The sequence below is a fragment of the Rattus norvegicus genome, chromosome 1 (genome assembly GCF_036323735.1).
Source record: "Rattus norvegicus strain BN/NHsdMcwi chromosome 1, GRCr8, whole genome shotgun sequence".
Taxonomy (NCBI): Eukaryota; Metazoa; Chordata; class Mammalia; order Rodentia; family Muridae; genus Rattus; species Rattus norvegicus.
The window spans coordinates 185,132,135-185,155,883 of NC_086019.1; the positions used below are offsets into that span (position 1 = coordinate 185,132,135).

Below are 23,749 nucleotides of genomic sequence, written 5' to 3' on the forward strand. Positions count from 1 at the left end.
AAATCCAGTGAACCAGACCCAACGTAAAGTAGCCTGAGTGAAGGAAGACATTTATTGATGTTTGTCTTAGTTACTGTTCTATTGTCATGACAAAACACCATGACCAGGGAAACTTATAAAAGAAGGTGTTTAATTTGGGGTCTCACAGTTTCAGAAGGTGAGGGCAAGACTATCATGGTGGGGAACATGGCAGCAGACAGGTAGGCATGGTTCTGGAACAGTATCTGAGAGCTTACATTTGATCCACAAGCACAAGGCAGGGAGTGGGGGGCTATCTGGAAATGGTGTGGGCTTTTGAAACCCCAAAGTCCACACCCAGTGATAGACATACCTGCTTTAACAAGGCCGCACACCCCTGATCCTTCCCAAACAGTTCTACCAACAGTTCTCTATGCATTCAAGCATATGAGCCTATAGGACCACTCTCATTGCTGATAAGAGAAAAGTTCAAGTTCAGAGTTCAGGAACATCTTCAGCCAGGAGCTTCAACACCATATCTGGGAATCTAGTTCTCTCCATATTGAGGAGTTCTGCTTTCTTTTGTATTTTCTTTATTCTGAGGTTGGTAGGGCTTCTCAGTGTAGCAGGTTCTAGAAGATAACTGTGTCTACCATTCCAAGGATCCCTGTGTATTTCTCTGGGGTCAAGGGAAAAAAACAGAAGCTCTTCTAATTATTCTAGCCAAAATCTTGGTTAGTTCTGGCTAGAACACATGTCTAATCTGCAGCCAGTCACTGGAGCCAAGCAGAGAAATGACATGATTAGGAGGGGACTAGGCCATGTCATCACCTGCAGATCCCATGATGCAGTTGGCTCCAGCTAAACCACACGGGGGAGTAGGGGAGAGTGGTTTTCCATGGGACAAGTCATGAGGTTGGAATAGCTTCTCAGCTGGAATCACACAAGATCCTGTAATCACACAAATTTCATTGGAGCCACTGCTGTATAATTTTTTTATATTCTCTGAAACTAAAGACTGAGGGAAAGATACAGTTCTGGAGTAAAGAGAGAAAAGAAAAGTCAATCTAGCTTGAGCTTTTCATGCAGAAATGGCATTTGAATTGGGCTAAAACACAGAGGATGGCTGGGTTTTATTAGTTGGAAATGCAGAAGCATGTTTCATATGGAGGAGATGGTTTGAGCAGAAGCAGGGAGGCAGGACACAGAAGGTCTTACTGGAGAGTTGTGGAGACAGATGCTGGAAATATTCAGCTCTGGATGTCCAAGAATTTGAACAGTCAAGCCACCTGGAAGTCAAAATGATTTCCAAAGAAAAGAAGCTAACAGATTTCTTTTCTTTTATTAATTTTTATAGGCTAAATCCATTCTGCAGGAATTCCTTGAAGATTCAGGCTGTGGTATCCAAGATCTGAAGAGCTTCCATTTGGTTGGGCTTGGCCCTACTCTATGTGCCATGGACCCCACTGAAATACCACTTATTAAGACCTCAGAATTCAGGTAAGCAAAATACTAGAGTGCAAAGTGGAAAATGTTCCACTCACGCATTCATCATTCCATCCATCCATCCATCCATCCATCCATCCATCCATCCACTCTCCCTGCCACCTATATATACCCACCCATCTATGATCTGTGCATGCACCAACCTATTCATATATCCATTTATCTACTTGTCCTTCTGTCCATCCATCAATCTATCCACCACCCACTTATCCACCCACATCCATCCAACCTATCTATCTACTTATCCATCCATCCACCACCAATCTATCATCCACCCACCCATTTATCTACTCATCCATCCATCCATCCATCCATTCATCCATCCATCCATCCAACACCAATCTATCATCCACTGACCCATTTATCTACCTATCCATCATCCATCCATCCATCCATCCATCATCCATCCATCATCCATCCATCATCCATCCATCTATCCATCCATCCAGATGCTCTTCACTTTCCAATCTTTGTACCTTTCTGGGCTAAAGTAGGCAGTGGGATTTGCTGGATCCTGTTGAGGTGCTGAGATTATTTATCCTGTGTGCATTGCTTGATGGCTGGAGAGCCCCCCAGACTCACCAGACCCCTCCTCTCTAACCAGGGCAGTGGTAGCTAGAATTGGTACACTGCTCTGCAGCACCCCTGTCTTGGCTGGATTTAAGAAGAAAGCAGAAGTTGTATTTGGGAGACCCACCGAGTGGACCAGCTCCATCTTGCAGGAGCTTGGGACCATTGCAGGTAAGTCGCTCTTTAAATTTAAAATTGGGGCTAAAGTAAAGCATAACAGAACAAAGTAGTAATCCTCAGCCACATGAAGCAAACATGAAGGAGTTCTAAGACTTAAGTTCAAGACTTAAGTTGCAAGGGACAGTGTCCACAAGTGTGCCTTTTAAATGAGCCATCTCAGGGGTTCTTTGTGTATATTATAGTCTCAAAATCATTGATCTAGAATGTGATTCAATTGGATCCTAAATAGATTTATACCTGGTCTTAAAGTGTGTAAATGAACCCCCCTCTGGGTATACATGCCACTGTAGGAGGTCAATCAGGGCTAATGTGACTCACGTATTTTCCTGAGTTGATTAAGGAACTGGATTCCCTAGCTGGCTGTCCTGTGAGGTGAGGAATAGTGCTTCCCCGGGACTCACTGATCCTGCACATTATGCAGAACCGTTAACAATGCCGTGGAGTTCCACAGCTTGACTGACAAGCTCACGATTCTTTCTCTCTCTAGCTGGGCTAACGAAGGCAGAGCTCCGAATGCTTGACAAAGAACTGATGCCGTATTTCCAGCCATGGGCCATAAGATGCCTGCCTGGTGAGGTATTCAAAGTAAGCACTCATTTCTCCAGGGAGAGATGGGAATTCCACTTCAGATCACACAGGGACATGGGTGACAGGTGTGTCTCCTTGGGGCTTCCAGCCAGCCCTTTGCTTTTAGGGCTGGAGAAGATCTAAGTGCAAATGATGGATGTCCAAATAATTTCAAGTGTTTTTTAAAGACTTTTTTTCTTAAAATTTCATTTTATCTTATTATTCTTTTTAGCTCCCTCCCCTTCATAACCTATGGTACTGATTGTGTATTTCTGGAGGGATGGCAACCTCATACCCCTGTGCAAAGCCCTTGGGGACAGATATGTTTTAGAATCCAGAAGCTTTCAAGTTTTGTAAAATTCACGGTATGTGCCTTAACACCCCTAGCAGTGTCGGAGGGAGCATTTATAGGCAAACGTATTCATTTTGAGGAAGAAAACTTGACAAGCCACACTAAATACACTGTGAATAGCCTTCCATCCATTCAGGTCCAACTTCTGCTGCTGGCTTGTTGTAAACTTTGGAAAAAACTTTCAGTTTTCAGAGCCCATTGACTTTGGATTTGCAGACAGGCGTCATGGGGTTGGAATGGACAGGATGCTCTGATGAGTGGGACTGACCTTCTATGTTTGAGTATTTTGCCTGCACGTCTGCCTGAGTACCAGGTTTGTGTAATGCTTAAAGAGGCCAGAAGAGGACATTGTACTCCCCGAGACTGAGACTGGAGTTTTAGAATCCACTCTCTTTGATTGTTCAATCAATGGATTGTTCAATCTCACTGAACTCCAATCTCAATCTTGTATTCTGAGACTGAGGCTGTGGCCTCCATGTGGGTGCTGGGAATGGAGACTGGAGCCTAGGACCTCTGGAAGAGCAAGCAGCAAATGCTCTTAACTGCCAAGCCCTCCCCCACCCCGTACACACCTCAAGACAGCATTCTTCACTGATTTAGTGCTCAACCAAGGGCTTAGGCTGGCGGAAGACCAAGGGACTTAGCTGGCCCTGTCTCCCCAGTGCTGGGATGCTGGCTGAGCTATCCCCACCCTTTTCTGTTTTTGAGATAATGACTTAATGCATTGTTCAGTTTGCTTAAGTGGTATGTAACCCAGGCTGGCCTTAAACACTATGCTTGTCTCAGCCTCCTGAGTGCTAGGATTATTGGTATGTGCTATCACTCTTGGTTCAGTTTTGGTGCTGTTGCTTTCTGAGTGACACAGGGACATATCCTGTCTACCTCACTGGGATGCTGGACACCTACAATACCATGGGCAACTATTTGTGGGAAATAAACAGCTGGCCTGAAGGGCACTGCGCTAGTTACTTACCTGTTGCTGTGACAACAACAACAATAACAACAACAACAACAGACGGAAGCAATTTAAGGAAGGATGGGTTTATTTCAGCTCAGTTGTAATGGGTGCGGTCCAGCATGGCAGTCGGGTCACTAAACCTGTGTCAGACAGGAAGCAGAGGGGGGCTAGAGGCCAGACCAGGCTGTGATTCTCAAGTCCCACTAGTGTTGCACACCCAGTGGCCTACTTGCACAGAATGGATCCACAACCTGCCAAGTGCTATCAACTGCACATTAACTGTTGAAACACAGAAACCAGAGAGGAATGTTTCTGACTCAAACCACCACAGCTACTGGGCAAATTCCTTCTTCCTCTCTGGCTATGCTGTACTGGGAGGCAGTGAGTCACGCACCTCTGAAGCACTTCCCTCTGGCCATGTTTATGGTTTGAGTGGCTTCTTTGTTCAGGCGGTTGCCGACTGCTGGAATTTCTATTATCTACAGCAGGATGAACTCCAGGTTAGGCTCATCTGGACTCTGGAGATTCTCCGGTGAACAGGTCATAGCACAGTGCCTTCAGGGGCCAGGGAGGTGATGTCAGAGATGCTGCAGGCTGGGTGTAGTCTGAGCTGAGCTGGAGAGCCCCTGTGTGTGTGTGTGTGTGTGTGTGTGCGCGCGCGTGCGTGTATGTGTCTCTCTGTGTGTGTATGTATGTGTGTGTGAGAGTGTGTGTGTGAGTGTGTGTGTGTGCATGTATGTGTCTCTCTGTGTGTGTATGTATGTGTGTGTGCATGTATGTGTCTGTGTGTGTATGTATGTGTGTGTGCATGTATGTGTCTGTGTGTGTGAGTGTGTGTGTGCATGTATGTGTCTCTCTGTGTGTGTATGTGTGTGAGTGTGTATGTGTGTGTGAGTGTGTGTGCATGTATGTGTGTGTGTCTGTGTGTATGTGTGTCTCTCTGTCTCTCTGTGTGTGTGTGAGTGTGTGTGTGTGTGCATGTATGTGTCTCTGTGTGTGTGTGTCTGTGTGAGTGTGTGTGTGTGCATGTATGTGTCTCTCTGTGTGTGTATGTATGTGTGTGTGTCTGTGTGTGTCTGTGTCTCTCTGTGTGTGTATGTATGTGTGTGTCTGTGTGTATGTGTGTCTCTCTGTCTCTCTCTGTGTGTGTGAGTGTATGCGTGTGTATGTATGTGTCTGTGTGTGTCCCTCTGTCTCTCTGTCTCTCTCTCTCTCTCTGTGTCTGTGTGTGTGTGTCTCTGTGTGTGTCTGTCTCTCAGTGTGTGTGTGTGTCTCTGTGTGTGTCTGTCTCTCAGTGTGTGTGTCTGTGTGTGTGTGAGTGTGTGCATGTGTATGTATGTGTCTGTGTGTGTGTCCCTCTGTCTCTTTGTCTCTGTCTCTGTCTCTCTCTCTCTCTGTGTCTCTGTGTGTGTGTCTCTGTGTGTGTGTGTGTGAGTGTGTGCGTGTGTATGTGTGTGTCTGTGTGTGTGTCCCTCTGTCTCTCTGTCTCTCTGTCTCTGTCTCTCTCTCTGTGTCTGTATGTGTGTGTCTGTCTCTGTGTGTGTGTGTCTGTGTGTGTGTCTCTGTGTCTGTGTGTGTATGTGTCTGTGTGTGTGTGTCTGTGTGTCTGTGTGTGTGTCTGTGTGTGAGTGTGTCTGTGTATGTCTGTGTGTCTGTGTCTCTGTGTGTATGTGCGTGTGTGTCTGTGTGTGTGTGTGTCTCTGTGTGTGAGTGTGTTTGTGTGTGTCTCTCTGTGTGAGTGTGTTTGTGTGTGTGTCTGTGTGTGAGTGTGTCTGTGTGTGTGTGTGTGTGTGTGTGTGTCTCACCCCAGGTATGTCAATGCAGTGTGACCACATGGACCTAGTGTTGCTGGATCTTCTTTGCTTTTTTTGGGGCAACCAGAAACTTTCTTTTCCATGTGAAAACTCCTGATTCTACATATTGGTAGCCAATTTGAGTTTATTTTTGAAAACACTATAGGCCTAGGGTTTCAATCCGGCTGTGGTTCACAAATCAGCAGCAACAGAAAACAGATAATGTCTATAATCCAGATTCTGTTGGTGATAGGTGTGAGTCAGCCTGCCACCTACGAAGGGAAGGGCAGTGCCCCAGACAGGAGGAAGGGCACAGAGCTGCTTCCTGTTTGGGAGAATGTAGATCCTGGCTTGGAGGGAAGGTCAGGAGGAGAGGAGGCAGGACTGGCATCCTGAAGGTGCCATTGTTGTGTTGAGGAGCTCCTGATGTGGTGTGAGGGAATGCAGGGAAGGGTTGTAATCGGGGAATTCAATCTCAGGAGGCATCTGCCTGGACAGGAGGGAAGTGAGTGGCCAATAGGAAAGGAAGGGATAAAGGAACAGAAGTATGTGGACTCCTAGCTTTTGGGGGAAGCTTTAAAACCGTGAAGAGATGTCAGAGGTTCTTCTGCCGTGCCATCTCATCCTAGTCTCCCCAGAGCTAGCCACCAAGTCCTTTTGAAGCTGTGTGACTTCAGAAAATATCTTGTACACTGAGAATCACAGTGTGCCCAGCAGAGTCCCCCACATCTGCTGTCCATGGAAGCATTAACAAAAAACAAACAAACAAACAACAAACAAACAGTCATGGCCCCTGACCTCCACTGAGCTACCAGGATTCATCAGTCAACCAGGATTCCGATAGTCATACCAAAGGGACAGGGACTGGCCTCGGAGGTGAGTCACTTCAAAGTAAGTCCAAAAGCCTAGAGAGGTGACATAATTTGGGAAGATCACGCAGCTGGTGTGTGTGCAGATTCAGGCTGGCATTCAGGCCAGAGCTTGTTTCTTCCAAGTTTCCTCTGGCGCAAAGTAATTACCAACGCTCACATGGAAAGCCAAGACCCCCTTTAATGCTTTTAATTACTTCAAGGAAAAGTCTCAGCTTGGAGCGAGAATGGCTTAATATCCTTATAATACTTAAAAAATCTCCCATGCTTTTTTTTTTTTTTAAGAGGCCCAGAGTTCAGCTGCTGTTGGTGGACGAATCAAACAGGGATTCAAATATAGTTTCTTTCAGCCTCTATTTCATGCTTATAGTCATGGTGCAAGGGTATGAAAGTTGTGAAGCTATGAGCAGGTAAAGGAGGTTTGGAAAATCTGGAGAGGGTTTACTGATTACCGCCTCCCCCCCCCCCCGCCCCCGCCCCCACCCCGGACTTTCCTGCCTGCAGGAGCTGTCCACTGAGCAGATCGCTTCCCTGGGTCCTCAGAATGCAGCCTTTGTAACCCACTCCCAGCGCCTGCAGCTCAGCTCCTCACAGCTGCAGAGCCTCCAGAGGGCAGTAGATGGCGCCAAGACTCACTTCTGGCAGATCGATCCAATGAGTTCCAGCCCTACCTGGCCAGCCTCCACTGGGTCCCCAACAGGTGAGCAGAGGACACCTGCCTCAGCCCCACCCCCATTCCCCTTCTCTGAACCTTGGTCCACCCTGCAAGGTGGGGAGGTTCCCATGATTCAGGGCTTGATAGACATTGGGTATCTGCTCTCAAAGATACACCTTAAGTTCCCACCAAGTTTCCTTTGAGCACTGTCAGCTCCTGCATCTTTAAAACCACCTCAGGGATCTTTAAAAGACTTCGAACTTCCTGGGTGTGACCAAGAGTCCATTGAGTCAGAATCTCTCAGGACTAAGGTCATTTCAATGACTCCTTCATCCACCTACTTGCTCCCGAGTATTAATCAATCACTGTGTATCTCTTCAATACCTATTATATAGGGACCAAGAATATGGATACAAGTAGGGCAGGTCAATAAGACCTCAAAGCCATAAGATGAGGGAGGCAATAAGGAGGGGCAGGTGATGTCAACTGAGGGCTAAGCAAAATGGGGAGGCAGGAGGAAGGGAGAGGGAGGGAGAGGGAGGGAGAGAGGGGCAGTTCCCCAGACCAGATGCCATTACCCCTGTGCTATGGCTTCCTCTTCTTACTTTTGTTGACTCCTCCCCTTTGCCTCTCACTCTCTGACATCTTCCTGACACCTGTCTTGAGTGGGTACCACCTTTGGGGTAGGTCTATGCTTCTGGTCAGACAGTTTAGAGGAAGCCACATGCATCACCCTTCCCTCACAAATTCAGTCAGGGAAGAGTGAGAGAAGACACAGTGTTGGCGAGACTCTGAGGCCTATGGTAGAGAGAGAGGATGATGGAGGTGAGTTGCATCCTGAATAGGGGATAACCTGAAAATACTCAGATCAGAAAGAGAACTTCGTGCCTAACTAGGGCTCCCTTCCCTTTCTTTTCTCCCTGTCTCCTTCCCTTCTTTTCCTTAATTAACAGCCCCCATACCCACTCCTCTCCTTCCACAGAGGATGTGGAATCAAGAACCTGACAATTTCTGTGGCCACAAGTAGCACCATCAAATAGAAGCCATGCTCTTTTGCAAACTTTCATTGAAACATAGAATTTGTACGGTGTTTTGTATGGTGATGCAAAAATGGATAACACATATAGCTTTAGACGCATGTAACTTTAACATATAAGACCTGAAAGTTATGTGATAAACCTTTCCCCCCTGTCCCCTGTCTCCCAGCTTTTCAGTTCTTCTCTCCAGGGTTAACTGATGTTGTCAGTACCTGAGGTATTTATCTACATAACCTGTACACACACAAATAAGTCAAGTCTACACTAGCCTTGCACATTTACAAGGGGTTTTGTATCCTTGTCCTGCATCCTGCAGTTTGGATCTGTGGATCTGACGATACCCCTCAGAGGCACTCTGTGCCCTCTGTGGGAACAGAACAATGGCTGGCTATGGGGTCGAGCCTTAAGTGAGTAACCAGACTTGTATGTGTAGGTTCTTAGTTGGGTTACCATGTTTTCTGTTACAAATAATGCAGCTGTGCAATCTCGCCAGGGGCAAGTACTTTTTTAAGTTAAGAGAGATTGTCAAATCCTCTGCAGAGAGGTAAATATCAGCCTTCTCTTGAGACAGCCATGTCAGAAAGGGGCAAGGCAAGACCCTACATGTCTTTCCTCCACTTACCTTCAGCTCCCCAACACCCACCCCCACCCCCACCCCCCCAAGGCTGCCATCGGGTGAACCCTTTTCTGGGAGTCTGACTCTTTTCACATTTCTTGTTTCTTAAACACTGGGGAGTGATGATTAAATGCAGATTCCCAGGCCTCCCCCAAGAGTTCCTGAATCAGCAATGCCCCCGGGCACCTGAGACTTGGACACACTCTGCTCCCTGACTCCTTTTGACTAAGTCGTGTCTGGTGCATGCCGAGTCACACAATCCAGTTTTGTTCAGTTCCTCCCTCACCCGCGTTTAAGGGGTGAGGAAGTGGAGGTGTGCATGGAGCTGGCCATGGTGCACCCACCCTCTGCAGTCCACAGCGACTTCACCGGCCTTCTTGCCCTGTGTTTGCTTTCAGGAGAGCCCACCTTCCAGGCTCTTTGGCTTGGCTGTCCCCTGCTGCTTCTGATGGCCAAATCCTGATGCCCAGTGGCCTGTTTAATGTTGTGAGAAGCTGTTGAAAGTGTGGAGAGACAGAAGCTGCTTTCAGACCGGGGGAGACCTTTACCTGAGGAGCCTCAGGGAGGGCAGGAAGATCACAGGGTCTTGGAAAGATAATTATTAAAAACCATCTTGCATTCTTAAGCCAGCCTGTCTCCCTGGTGGGTATTTTTTTTCCATTCCATGTTGACTTGGAGACAGAGAAGCTGCGGTGACGGAAGGATGGGGGGAGGGAGAGAGGAAGAGAGAGGGAGATAGAGGGGGGAGAGAGAGAAGGAGATAGAGGAGAGAGAGAGAGAGAGAGAGAGAGAGAGAGAGAGAGAGAGAGAGGAGAGCATGCCCTTTTAGTCAGGGGGCGATTTTGTTTCCAGTCTGGCTTGATTTCCCTTCCCTGGAGCACCAGGCAGCATTAGATTTCTCCTTCGACACTTAGCTGGGCTGAAATAAATGAATCTCTCAACAGAAGCCAATATTCTTGCCTGATTGCTGCAACTAATTGATGTTTTGGTGGGTATCACATTGCTTGGAAATTAAAACATTTAACACGGCTCAACATTAAATCAATTTTTAAATACATTTTCCAGATGTTTCCATTTTCTTGGGAATCAGCGGAGTTATAAGTTAACCTTTCTAAACATTTTTAGTCTTAGTAGAGGGTGTGGTTTTAATCTGCTCTGGGCTTTGGTGAATGGGCTGAAATAAAAAGATATAAAAATATATTGGATATGTCAATCATTGAAGCGATTTCTGACCAGTGCAGGAAACTCAGCCCCTCCCCTCACCCCGCTTGATCCTGCTGGGATGAACTTGTTTCTAGAAATTGCCAGGTTCTTTTAGTCTTAGTGACAGACAAGAAGCCAGAACAATGGACAGGGTGGGGCAGCACTGACCTTTTTCCACCTACTGGAAGCTATATCATCTACGAGGTGGCCATTGTGCTACCTGGCCTTCCTCATGTGGTAAATGGGGGTGTCTTGTGTCTCTCTCTTTAAAAATTATTTATTTTTATTTTATGCATATGGACGATTTGCCCATGTGTTTGTGTTCCGTGTGTGCGCCTACTGTTATGGTCAGCCAGAAGGGGGGTTGGATCTTCTGGAATGGGAGCTACAGAGGGCTGTGAGCCACAGTGGTGGTTTGAATAAAAATGCCCCTGGAAGGGGCAGTGGCATGATGGCAGGGGTGGTCCTGCTGGAGGCAATGTGTCACAAGGGTGGGCTTTACGGTTTCAGAAGCTTAAGCTGGCCTAGTGGCTCTCTCTCTCTTTTGGCTGCTTGCTGATCCTGATGTAGGCTTCTCAGCTCCCTCTCCAGAACCATGTCTGCCTGTGCACTGCCATGCTTCCTGCTATGACAATAATGGACCTGTAAGCCAGCCCTCGTGAAATGTTTTACTTATTAAGAGTTGCCGTGGTCACAGTGTCCTGTCACAGCAATAGAAACCCTAACTGAGACAGCCACCATGTGGCTCCTTTGCAAGAGCAGCAAGTGCCCTAACCACTGAGCCATGTCTCCAGTGTCCATCCTGGGTTTCTCAGTGAGTCCTTACTAGGCATTGCCATTTGAAGAGGAAGATGGGAAGGGGAGCCGGTGTGAGCCTTCCCAAATCTGTGGTTGTTCCCTACGAAGGCTGCTGTTGTAGGGGCTGGTGACTGTCATCTATAGTTCCAAGGAGCACTGAAGGCCTGCCATGTGTCAGTGGTGCTCCTAGGCCATTTGAGGTGAGGAAGTGCAGCAAACACTGCTTTGCAAGCACAGTCTGCTGCTTCCATAGACGACAGCAGTCTCTGGTTTCAGTGGGTCACACCGGCTGTGTGGACAACCATGATCATGCAACTGAGCAGAATCCCTTCAGAAAGGCTCACTGGCCCCACAGGAGCAAAGTCTATCGGCCCCAGAGGAGTGAGGACGATCGTAGGAAAGACGGAAAAGAAGACTCAGAGACAAAGGTTGGAGATCGGGAGTGCCATCTGGTGAACACTGCGGCAGCTCATGTTTATTCTCATAGGTTTTCTATACTTTACAGTTTCGTGGGAAACAAAGTCACAAGCCAGCACGCACAATGCTGACGCACATTGGATATCTACTCCGATCTGGAGGCCTCCCGATTCCTCTGTTTCTTCCTCCAAGATTTACAGAACATTCAGTCCCTCGCCTTGACCTTCAAGCGGATCCCCTTATCGTTCCAGGCGCAGGTGTGCATTCATGTGTGTGAACTCGTGTGCAACCGGAGGCCAGCCTTGGGTGTCTGCCAACTGAGTGGCTGAGGGAGGGTGTCCGGTTGGAACTCAGGTTCGGTCGGGCTGGGGACCAGCAAACTCTGCTGTCCCCACCTCCTCAGAGCTCAGGTTACAAGCTGGAGACACCACACCGGATTTTATTTTATTATTTTTAATTTTCACAACTTTTCTTTTCATTAAAAATTTAAAGTTACAACACAATCTCATCACTCTCCCTTGCCTTTCCTCCCTGTTTTTGGTTCCTCTTCTTCTTCTTTTTTTTTTTTTAAGTAAAATGTGGGTTCAGGGGATTGAATTCTGGTAAGACATGGCAAACTGTCTTGACTGAGCTATCTGTATAGCGCCCTCTGTTTCTCTCTCTCTCTCTCTCTCTCTCTCTCTCTCTCTCTCTCTCTTTCTCTCTCTCTGTAGGGGGAGCTCACAGGTACCCTCCATCACACCTGCCCACAGAACTCTGAGTTCTGCCTACTTTGTGGCTTTTGTGAGCCATCCGATCACTGATTTCGGCCCTTCCTGGTCACCCCTTCCCTTTAGATTATCAGAACGGTTCTCCATCACAATAATGGCAAACTGACCTCAGCAGGCTGCTCAAGGGCTGTCACTGTGTGGTTAGCACATTTCACGGTCATCAGGACCCAGCCGGGTGGGCCCTGAGATCATTCTCCTTCGAAACACAAGGAGACTGAGCCCCAGAGAGGTTAGGGGGCTCTGTCGATAGACCTTCTACTTAGTAGGGAACAAATTCCGGACTCCTTCACCTCTGTGCAATGCTACCTCCGGAATGGGTGACTTTAACTTCTCTAATAAGTTAGATCAGAGAAAGATTCTGTAAATCCCTTCACCTCCTCTTCTGGCAGCAGGCCAGCTTGCCTCACAGCACAGATAATTGGTGATGGCCTCAGGCAGAAAGACAAATCTAGCTTGTGCCCTGCAGGACCCCCGGGGTGTCAGGCTGAAAAGCGTCCCTTGCATTCAGGGAGGCAGAAGGTCACACTGGCAGGTGCTGTCCCATTCACCTTTCAATGTCAGCCCTCTCAGAGGATTCCCAGCCTCCACCTCCTTGCAGGATTGTAGCTAGATGCAGGGATGGAGGTCATTTGGGCTCGGAGGAGGTTGGGCTGCTGACCATGGTTCTGACTGGGTGGGACCTGTGCCTTCCTGGTTATTAACCATTTTGAATATCATCTTTTGGTGTATGCTCCACTTTAGGACCACTCGGATGCTGGGCCTGGATCTCTGAGGGCTGGAAATCTTTTCTGCAACTTAGCCTGCTGGAAGCTGAACTCTCTCTCTCTCTCTCTCTCTCTCTCTCTCTCTCTCTCTCTCTTTCTCTCTCTCTCTTTTGTTTGTTCTAGTTCTGGTACCCAGAGGGTCAGTCACAGTAAGTGCTGATAGGCTATACTGCCAAAGAGGGGTTGAGCTTCGAGTGTGAGAGGAGTTCAGGGAGGAGAGAGTGCACTTGGCTTTGTTGAAGAAATATTGTCGTGGGTGAGAGTGACATGTTCATATCAAATAGATGTTGCTTTGACCTTAAAAGTATGTTGTCCTTGGGGCTGGAGAGATGCCTCAGAGAATAAGAACCCCTTTTGCTTTGGCAGAGGACCCAAGTGCAGTTCCCGGCACCCACATGGTGGTTCACAGATGTCTGTAACCCCATTTCCATAGGATCAGACACTCTCTGACCTCCAAAGACACTAGGCCCATATGTAGTATACAGCTATACACCCATGCACATAAAATAAAATTAAAAATTAAAAAAGGACTTTGTCCAGCTTTTTCTCTTGAGGGACATCAATTGTCTGTCTGTCTGTCTGTCTATCTATCTATCTATCTATCTATCTATCTATCTATCTATCTATCTATCTACTAAAGTCTGACCTAAGGAAAAGTTTTGTGGCCCCAGTGTGCTATCAAGCACTTGTAACCTTAGTACTCCAGAGGCTAAGGAAAAGAATTGTGAGTTCAAGGTCACCCCCCAATAGTGAGATTCTATTTCAGAAGATCAATATATGTTGCAAAGGTAAAAGCTGCCAGGCCACATGGCACACTCAGCTTGGACATCTACAGAGAGCAGAGAGTGGCTTGGAAATGATTCCCTTCTGCAAATCCATTTTGGATGTCTGGCGATTCTGGAGATCCTCTAGTCATTGTGGGCAGCTGATTGTGTGCTCCCTGCCTTCACTGCCTCAGGTGCTGGCTATTCCAGAAAAGGAGGTGAGTCTTTCCAACCCATGGGCCTGTCTGCAATCACTGGTAAGTGGGTCGTATTTACATTAGCCCCCTTCCTGGGCTGTACTGTGCAAGCCAAGGTGCCAGCAATATACAGAGCATAGCGGAGATGTCAAGAGAGGTCTGATGTGGGGAATTACGTGTAATCTCTGAGATCTTCTGGCACATTCCTCTATGTCGTGGATTACACAGTACACTCAACAATCCTGTCTATTCCTTTTGCTAGGACTGCACACACAAGCTGTTTGCCCTGGAATTTGATTTTGTGAGACAATAGTGTCTCATTAGATAAGTCTACATCCCTACCCGGCTAAATTTAAGATTTGGTCACTGCAGTATGAGTAGATATGACATAATCTAATAGATGTTTTAAATGTGCATGCCAGAGGTCACTTGCCTCTTCATGGGAAGGGGCACATGGAACAGATATGAACATAGTTCCTACCATGGAGACAAACCTAACCCAGCTAACCTCACCCATGCCCAGTGAAGCCGAAGACTCCACCAAGTGGTTAACACTGGCTCTTTGCACAGGAAGCCCTTTTTCATTACTAGGTAGGTGACACACCTCATCTCTTGAATTTCCCTTCCCTTCATCTACTTGGTACATTCGCTAAGCTCCTCTGTTTCTAAAAAGCACTATACTACTTGCTAGTGGATAATGGCCCTCACTACCTCCCATGCCCAATTATTTCCTGTCTCTAAGCCTAGGAGCCCTAGAAATCAGGTCCCGGAGGGAAGTTGGGTTAGAGATCATGCTTGCAGCATGGAAGCTCTGCACACTTTGCCAGGACAGACGTTGTATCTAAAACATCACTGAGCTATTCCACTTGGAGTACTCCCTGTTGCAACAACCCATCCATCAGCCTCTACAGATTAATTTTTATTCAGCTGTTGCAGCAGAGAAGGAACCTCCCTTTCCTCTGGGATATAAAGTGGCTAGCCATCTTATAATGATGGGAGAGAAGCTGTATGAAGGAGAGGAATTCAGAAATGAGCTAAGAGGGCTGGCTAGATGTCTCAGTTAGAAAAGTCTTAGCTTTACAAACACAAGACCTGCGTCTGACCCCCAGAATCCACATAAGAAGGCAGAATGCACACTTGCAGCTCCAGATACATATAGAGAGGCCGTACATAGGGTCACAGGATCCTGCTGGCAAGCCAACCTCCTCTACCAGGCCAGAGGAGACCTGTTTCACAACAACAAAACTCCAAAACTCCAAGGTGGAGGGCGCCGGAGGAGGAATTAAACTTGATGCTGTTGTCTTCTCACCACAACATGCAAGTGCACACAATATAAACACACACACACACACACACACACACACACACACACACACACACACAGAGAGAGAGAGAGAGAGAGAGAGAGAGAGAGAGAGAGAGAGAGAGAGAGACGGACGGAGGGAGGGAGGGGGAGGGGTGAATTGAGGACATACAGTTGGGAAATGGTATTAACAGGACTGGAACTGTGTCTCTGCAGTTAAGAGCACCTGCTGTTCTGTTGCTCTGTTCTTCCAGAGAATCCAAGTTCAGTTCTCAGCACCCATGTCGGGCACTCACCAACAACAGCCATAATTCCAGGGAATCCAGTCCTTTCTTCCAACATCTAGAAGCACCTTGAATTCTTGTGCACTTAAACAAACACACATGTGAATAGATAAATAAAAGGTATTAATACTAGGGCTCATCTTCATATCTGCAAAACCAATCTCTCTCTCTCTCTCTCTCTCTCTCTCTCTCTCTCTCTCTCCCTCTCCTCTCTCTGTCTTCCTCCCATAATACACCGGGCAAGCATTCTGTCGCTGAGGTGCACCCTCAGTCCTTCCAAATAGTTTTACTGTGGAGGGCTCTGAGCGGCTTCACTGGGTGATATCCACAGACATCTTGGCCTTGAGTTTGGACCTCTCGTGTACCTGAAGCTCTGATAAGTTAACAGGGCCCAAACTTTACTTTCACACCAATGACAAAGTAGCAAATAATGCACGAGCCCATGAGCCCCGGGCCTGCTTAGGAGATGCCCATGAGTCTCTGTGCCTTCCCTGGGCTGCTCTTCCTTGGGAACTGGGTCTTAAGGGTGTGAGTCATCCGTACCCACATTTGGATTGTGGTCCGCTAGTTTAACTGGACAGATTCTTCCAGTCCCCCAGGGCAGCCAATGTCATCTTTTTTTTCACCCTTCTCCTGATTTAGCATCATCAAGGACAAGTATTCTGGGTGTCCAGAAGAGGCCTATATTCTCATGTGGTAGCATTTGCTCACGGCAGCCTGCTATCATTAAGTCTGATTTGGTAACTGGCATTCAGCAGTGCCCTGTTGTGGCTTGTCAGGAAGACCTCTCCTGCCCTTTCACAGATGCAGTGGTCTTTGTCCTTTTTGCTGTATGGTCAGGAATTTAGCACCCACCCATGACTAGCTCCATAATCCAGCATGTGGTAAAGTACGTGGCTTCTAGGTTTGTGTAGGGTAATTCCTTACCCATGGTTTTAGTTACCTATTACCCTAAACTACTAGATTAAAAATTCCCAAAATAGGGCTGGAGAGATGGCTCAGTGGTTAAGAGCACTGACTGCTCTTCCAGAGGTTCTGAGTTCAATTCCCAGCAACCACATGGTGACTCACAACCATCTGTAATGGGATCCGATGCCCTCTTTTGGTGTGTCTGAAGAGAGCGACAGTGTACCCACACACATAAAACAAACAAACAAATAAATATTTAAAAAAATTCCTGAAATAAACAACTCATAGCCTATAAATTGCAGTGTTCTGAGTGGCACGGTAAAGCCTTGTGCTGATCCAGGATGTGAACGACCCTTTTGTCCAGAGAGTCCATGCTGCGTGTGTTACCCACTTATTGTCCACAGAGTTCCCATTTTGGTTACTAGGTTGACTGGAGTGACCTCGGAGTGACTGTGTTCAAGGAATCCTTATTTACTTAGTAAAAGAAGCGTGAGAAGAGCAGTGCGGTCAAATCGGATCTGCCAGAGGGCAGCTGCAGAGAGGTTCCTCAAACTCAACGATGCTACTCTGTGGGAAGAAGGAAAAAAAAAAACCACACGGGCATGGCTTTTATTTTACTGTGTTTCTATAATTGTTCTAGTTTATTAGTATTAATTGATCTCATATCATGTCTAGCTTTTAGATTCAACCTGGTCACATAGGTATGTATGCCTAGGCAGCGACAGGCATGTGGGCTTTGTTCAGTGTCATCATTGTGCACAGTGATGCAGCCTTAGGCAGCACCTATTGGGGAAATCTTCCCTTTCTAGGCTCTGAAGAATTCTCTCTTGGTAGATGTGGAAGGGTAGATATTCAGAGTGGAGATATTCTATGGTTTGGATTTTTAAAAGTCCTTAATGTGTTGAAGGGTTGGTCCTAGTTGCTGGCTCTATTGGGAGGCAGACTTGGTGGAGGAAGGTAGATCAATGGGGATGTGCCCTTGAAGAGAATATTGGGACCTTGGCTGGTTCTCTTTCTGTTTCTGGCCACTGTGTTCTGAGCAGCTTGGCATTGCTATGGGCTCCCTAATGTGATATACAGTCTGTCACAGGCTCAAGGACAACAGAGTCAAGTGTCCACGAACTGAAACCTCGGCACCAGGAACCCAAACAAAGCTTTGTTCCTATGAGTCGTCTGACTAATTTTGTCACACTAATGAAAACCTGACTTACACAGGACTGTAATCCTAAGTACATTGCTGGGAACCACTTTATTTCTTCCGGAGAAGATTTCATTCCAAAAGTTGTTTGTGCAGTGGTTGGAGGGATGGCCAGTATAGGCAAAGCATGGAGACCTAAATTTGGATCCTCAGTGTCCACATAAAAAGCCAGGCATGGCGTGTGCCATACTATCAGTCCCGGCGAGGCAGAGACAGGTGGATCTCATGAGCTTCTGGGTCAGCTACTCAGGTGAATTGAGAAGCTTCAGGATTAGTCAGAGACCTTGTCTGAAAAAAAAAGTGCCACATATGGGCACGTGTACATACATACATACATACATACATACATACACACACACACACACACTCAAACGCAAACACATGGACACATATGTATGCCTCCTCATGCAAATACATAGACACATATGTGTGCTCCTCCCCACCCCAAAGTTCTACTGAGTTTCTCCATGCAAGTCTGAACACCAGACTTTGGACGCCGGTAGTGTCTGTTCCTTCCTTGGAGAGTTTTTCTGACCTTTATCATTTTAAAAAGCCTGGATCGCATTGCCTGGCTTTTTATTTACACTTTGGACAATTTCTGCCTTACATCTCTAAATCTTTCTGCCCTCGTTCACCTCTTTTGCTCATCTAGGGAGCCTGGTTAAGCTACTTAGCCTCTGGTGTCCAGCTGGGATGGGCTAGTGGGTCCCAGCAGCAGGTTGGAGGGTAGAAGGAGACATCAGGGTTTTCAGTCCTTTAGCTCCCTCCTGGCAGGATGAGGGGTGGTGCAGGCTTGGTTTGGGCAGCTCCTTTTTATTGGTAATTTCTTTCTGAATCTCAGGACTTGGTCTCCTTCCCTCCTTTCCCTTTCAGACCTGGTGGGCAGAGCTCCTGCTCTCGCTCATTGGGGCACCTCACACCCTCTGTTTCTCTTAACTTTACCCACACTCTGTGACTACTTTCTCTCCTAAGCTGTTCTCAATCACCCAATCTGAGGCGAGGCACCCATTTCTTTCTAGAAGACGGCTTCATTTCACACTTCTTCTGTCAAAGAATTAACCCCTAAAGGCTGCTACGGAAATGTCTCCTGCTTCCTACCTCAACACAGGCAGAAGCAGGTCAATTGATGGTGCCTATTTTATCAGATCAAGTTTGTCTTTGATGCCACGGAGATGCAAATGTCTTACTACCATGTGGGGACAGTAACTGTCCTTGCAGCTAATGACTCCGTATACAATTGTCAAATTAATCGGGTGTTTCCTCAACTGATCCAGCCTGGGAGCAATCCAGTTCCCCAAACAAAACCTCACCAGGACGCCTGCAAATGACTGCCTCTGGGCGGCTCCTAATTGCAGGCTATTTATGCGCCTCATTGTGGTAGGCATAAGTCCTTTCACAGTCCATTCACAGGAAAGCACCAGTGGGTAATTGTGGCAGACAGCCTTGAAGATGGTCCCGGATAATTCTCCCCTCCTGGTAGTCAGGCCCCTGTGTAACTCTGGCCGAGCGACTGGAGGCTGGATCTAGGGACTCGCTTTTAATCAGCGGTATGTGGGAAAGTGATGGAATGTCACTTCTGAGATAAGGTTACTAATGACTGGAACTTCTGTCTTGCTGGCATCAATCTGTCTTGCTTCCTCGCTCTGATACATCAGTTCCCACATGGCAAAGGTACGGGTGGCTTCTGACAGCACCTCATGAGTTGAGTCTTGCTGTGGATCCTTCCCTTGGCAAGACGTTTGATGAGGGTTCTCATCAAAAGACCTGTGAGGGACCATGAGCAGAGGACCCGGCTGACCCATGTTTCAAGTTCCTGGACCACAGACTGAATGAGCTGCTGTTTGAGGCTGGGATGATTTCTTTTTTTTTCTTGGATATTTTATATATTTACATTTCAAATGTTATTCCCTTTCCCTGTCCCCCCTCTCCCATATCCTCTCCCTCTGCTTCTATGAGGATGGTTCCATTCCCACCCACCCACTCCCACCTCACCGCCCTGGCATTCCCCTACACTGGGGAATGAAGCCATCACAGGACCAAGGGCTTCTCCTCCTACTAATGCCAGACAATGCCATTCTTTGCTACATATGTGGCTGGAGCCATGGGTCCCTCCATGTGTTTTTGGTTGATGTCCTTGGGAGCTCTGGTGGGATCTGGTTGGCTGATATTGTTGTTCTTCCCAAGGGGATGGAAACCCCTTCAGCTCCTTCAGTCTTTTCTCTAATTCCTCCATTGAGAACCCCATGCTCAGTCCAATGGTTAGCTGCAAGCATTCACATCTGTATTTGTCAGCTCTGGCAGAGCCTCTCAGGAGACAGCTATATCAGGCTCCTGTCAGCAAGCACCTCTTGGCATCAGCAATAGTGACTGGGTTTGGTGTCTGTATATGGGATGGATCCGCAGGTGGGGCAGTTTCTAGATGGCCTTTCCTTCAGTCTCTGCTCCATTCTTTGTCCCTGTATTTCCTTTAGACATGAGTGATTCTGGGTTAAAATTTTGAAAAAGGTAGGTGGCCCCATCCCCTAACCAGGGGCCTTGCCTAACCTCTGGATATGGTGGGATAATTTCTTACACAGAAACAGGCAGGTGATACCCCAGTGTAGCCCAATGTGGGGCAGGATCCAAGGATGACTTACATTCTGTTCCTTACAACAAATAGACAAACTGGTCAATCCATGAGGGCTCTGTGTGTCCTCAGCTCTTTTATTGTGAAAAAACAAAACAAAACAATCTTCTCCCTATCTTTTGTTCCTTTCTCTGAAACCACAGAGAGAAAATGTCTAGTAAAGTAGAAGCAAAATTGAAGAATGCTTTTCCCTTTTCTCCCTCTCCGGAGTCTTTGCATGCATGCAGTAGGGTTCCGCTGAACCCTCTTGAGTAGCTAGGCTTACAGCTATGCACTACCAGGCCCACTTCTCATCGTATAGTGGTGAATTCTATTTTTTTCAACACTCAGAAGAAACCCAGGGCCTTGTGTATTTTAGGCAAGTGTTCTACATTGAATATGTCCTCAGCCAAAGAATGATATTTTCTGGGTTTTTGATTCTTTTGCCCATTTGGCAGAAAATTAATTCTTTTTTACTTCTTCCCACAAAGTTGCTGCCAAATGCCTTAAGTTCAGAAGCGGAGGGATGCCCTCTGGGTTACTATAGCCCATCTTTCTTGGACAGAGCAGTTGATAGGGATGTAAAATAGTAGTCGATGGAAAATATTCAGGACGAGGACCTCTCAGCTTATTGTTGTCTCACTACTCAATAACTTAAAGGTATTATACATGCAAACGAAACCCAAACGCAAATGCCCTTATGATGTTCGAGTTGAGTCACCCTGTTGTGTGTGGTACAACCACTGTAAAAAAGCTCTGGGCTTTAGCTGCGTGGCTGCAGAAGCAGAGTTAGGTAGGCAAATATTGGCTAGAGATTCAAGACTATGTATCTGTGGAACTTGATGAAATGATTTTAGAGGCTAAGGCTGTGAAATCATTCCAGCGAAACGGTGGGGTTGCCGCGGAACGTGCCTGCGTGCTTGTTTCAAGCTGGTGGATCCCCGGGGCAGGGACCTGTGACGTACCTTAGGCTGCTGTAGGAATAAATGTATGTGTTTATGTCGCCGTTTGAAATCGGAAGCCAGTGAGCCAGGAAAAACCCAGTGGAGCAATTACAGTAATGAGTAAACAAAGAAATATGAAGGGAAACCCCAAGAGATGGAGTTAAAGAAATACACCAGACCGCGGCATGCAAGAGTGACCTGCTCTCAGCTCTCCCTTTGGCTGCATGCTGTAAGAACGACATCTTACGCGTTTTCTCACCTCACCTCAGACTTGCTTCTTGTTGCAGTTTGCTTCTGAATCTCTCCCAAAGTCCCATATTAAAGGTTTCGTCCCTGCTTGATGGTACTGGGAGGTGGTGGAAAGTTTTGAGGTGAGACCCAGTTTCCTTGTCACTGGGGGTACACCCCCAAATGATAGGGAGACCTTGCCTTTTCTTCTTTTCTTTCTTACTTAAAATCTTCATGTATAATCTTTATTTAAACCATAACTTGAACATACAGCTATTCAAACATATATGTATACACACCATTTAGTCAGAAAGTTGAACACTGACTATATATTGAATATTACTGAATTGTTAATAATAATTAGGTTCTTTTGCCTTTTAAAATGTTTTTACTTGAAATAGAATTCTATCATTTCTTTCCCTCTAGTCTTTCTTAACTATCCTTCAAAATCTCCCCATGTTTTCCTCTAACTCTCAAGTTGACAGTCTCTTTTTCTTTGATTGTTATGTACATATATGTATATGTATATGCAGATACAATTATGTATACATACAACTGGCTGAGTTCATTTCTGTTGTTGGTATGTAATGGTTTTAGGGATGACCACTCTACATTGGACAACAAATAAGTGAGTTCATTCTGGGAGAGGCTAGCTTTCCATCTCCCAGCAGTCATTGCTGCCTGTTCCCAGCAGTCATTGCTGCCTGTTCCCAGCAGTCACTGGTGCTTGTAGCTCTTTGCTTTAAGCTTCCTGGCCATGAGGTGAATGTTGTTCTCTACCATCTGCTCCTGTTATAGTGTTCTGTTACCTTATTCCAACACGAGCCAAAATGAACCATTTCTTTACAAAATGTTGCTTCTCGCAGGTATTTTGTGACAGTAATGGAAACTAATTAACACACAGGGCCGATTTCTACTCAAGATTGGAATTATACTTGAAATGAAATTTGATATAGCCATCCAATGGAATATTATTTAGTAATTAAAACAGTTATTCTCAACCCGTGGGTCATGACCCCTCTGGGGGCTCAAATGACCCTTTCAGAAGAGTTACATATCAGACATCTTGCATATCAGATATTTACATTATGATTAATTCATAGCAGGAGCAAAATTACAGTTATGAAGTTGCAATAAAATAATTTTATGGTTGGGGATCACTACAACATGAGGAACTGTATTAAAAGGTCGCAGCATTAGCGAGGTTAAGGGGCATTGAGTTAAAAGGTATGAAGCACAGGCAGTCAGACCTATAAAGGCAGAATGGAGGATGATAGTTTCTAAGACTCAAGAGGGGTTGGGGAGGGATTCTTATTAATGGGTATATTATTTCAGTTTTTACAGAATGAAAAGAATTTTGGAGGTGGATGTGTGAAAGGGTGCTTTTATACCACTGAACTGCACATTAAAAACACCGAAGACTTACCAAAAAAGAATTACTGAGACGGGCTACAAAGCGGATAGAGCTTGACAACCTTATGCTAAGTGAAATAAGTCAGATACAAAATACACCCTATGCATTACATAATTCCATTTCTGTGAAATGACCACGGTAGGCTGATCTGTAGAGACAAAAATAGACTTCTCCTGCCGGAGGCTGATGGGAGGGGCTGGGAAAACGGGGTGACCGCTGGCAGGAGTGTAATTTCTCTTTCGGGGTGATGAGAATGTTCTAAAATAAATTATAGTGAGAGCCGTACCCCTTTGTGAGTATATGAGAACCCTCGGAGTGATAAGACTTACACAGTAAATTTCATTGTATATGAATTGCATTTCAATTAAGGCTGCTAAAAGCAGCCCGAATGGCTAACCTGAATGAGGGGGTGTTGCTCATTAGCTGTGCCCTGTGCAGTCTCAAGTGAGAACAAATCCGGTTTGGATTACAGGGTGTGGAGGGCGAGCTGTTCTCAAAGGAGGTCTTTCTCAAAGCTGGGCCCCAGGATGAGAGGGAAGCACAGTGGGGGCTCTGGGTCAGCAGGGCTCACGTTTGCAAAGTCAGTCAGTCAGGGGTTGAAGAATGATTTAAAAACTCTGCGTCAGACTGGGCCCAGAGGTGCAGGGTTGAGACTGGAGGAGCATCCTGGCTACACACAGCGGCTCATCGGAAAAACGGCAGCAGCAAGGACTTTTGTCAGCACTGATCATGTGTAGTCTTTCCTTTGCCATCATTCCATAAACAATGCTGTGTAGCAAACTTGTATGGGCCGTCCACGTACCATGAGGTATTCCGAGTCATCTAGAGATGGTTAAAGAGAGGCTGGGAAGGAGCTTGCATGCAGGCACCATGCGACTATACACGTGGGA

General features: G+C 46.5%; 1 protein-coding gene across 1 annotated transcript in view; it reads left to right on the top strand.

Moving 5' to 3' along the window:
* Otoa (otoancorin) overlaps nucleotides 1-10,015 on the top strand; it is a 67,879-nt gene extending 57,864 nt beyond the window's left edge. The window contains exons 24-28 of the mRNA XM_006230180.5: nucleotides 1,316-1,458; nucleotides 2,069-2,205; nucleotides 2,702-2,799; nucleotides 7,258-7,453; nucleotides 9,460-10,015. Of these exons, the coding sequence (XP_006230242.1) occupies nucleotides 1,316-1,458; nucleotides 2,069-2,205; nucleotides 2,702-2,799; nucleotides 7,258-7,453; nucleotides 9,460-9,524 (639 nt within the window). The 3' untranslated portion in view covers nucleotides 9,525-10,015. The remainder of the gene's footprint in view (nucleotides 1-1,315; nucleotides 1,459-2,068; nucleotides 2,206-2,701; nucleotides 2,800-7,257; nucleotides 7,454-9,459) is intronic.
* The last annotated feature ends 13,734 nt before the right edge of the window (nucleotides 10,016-23,749 follow it).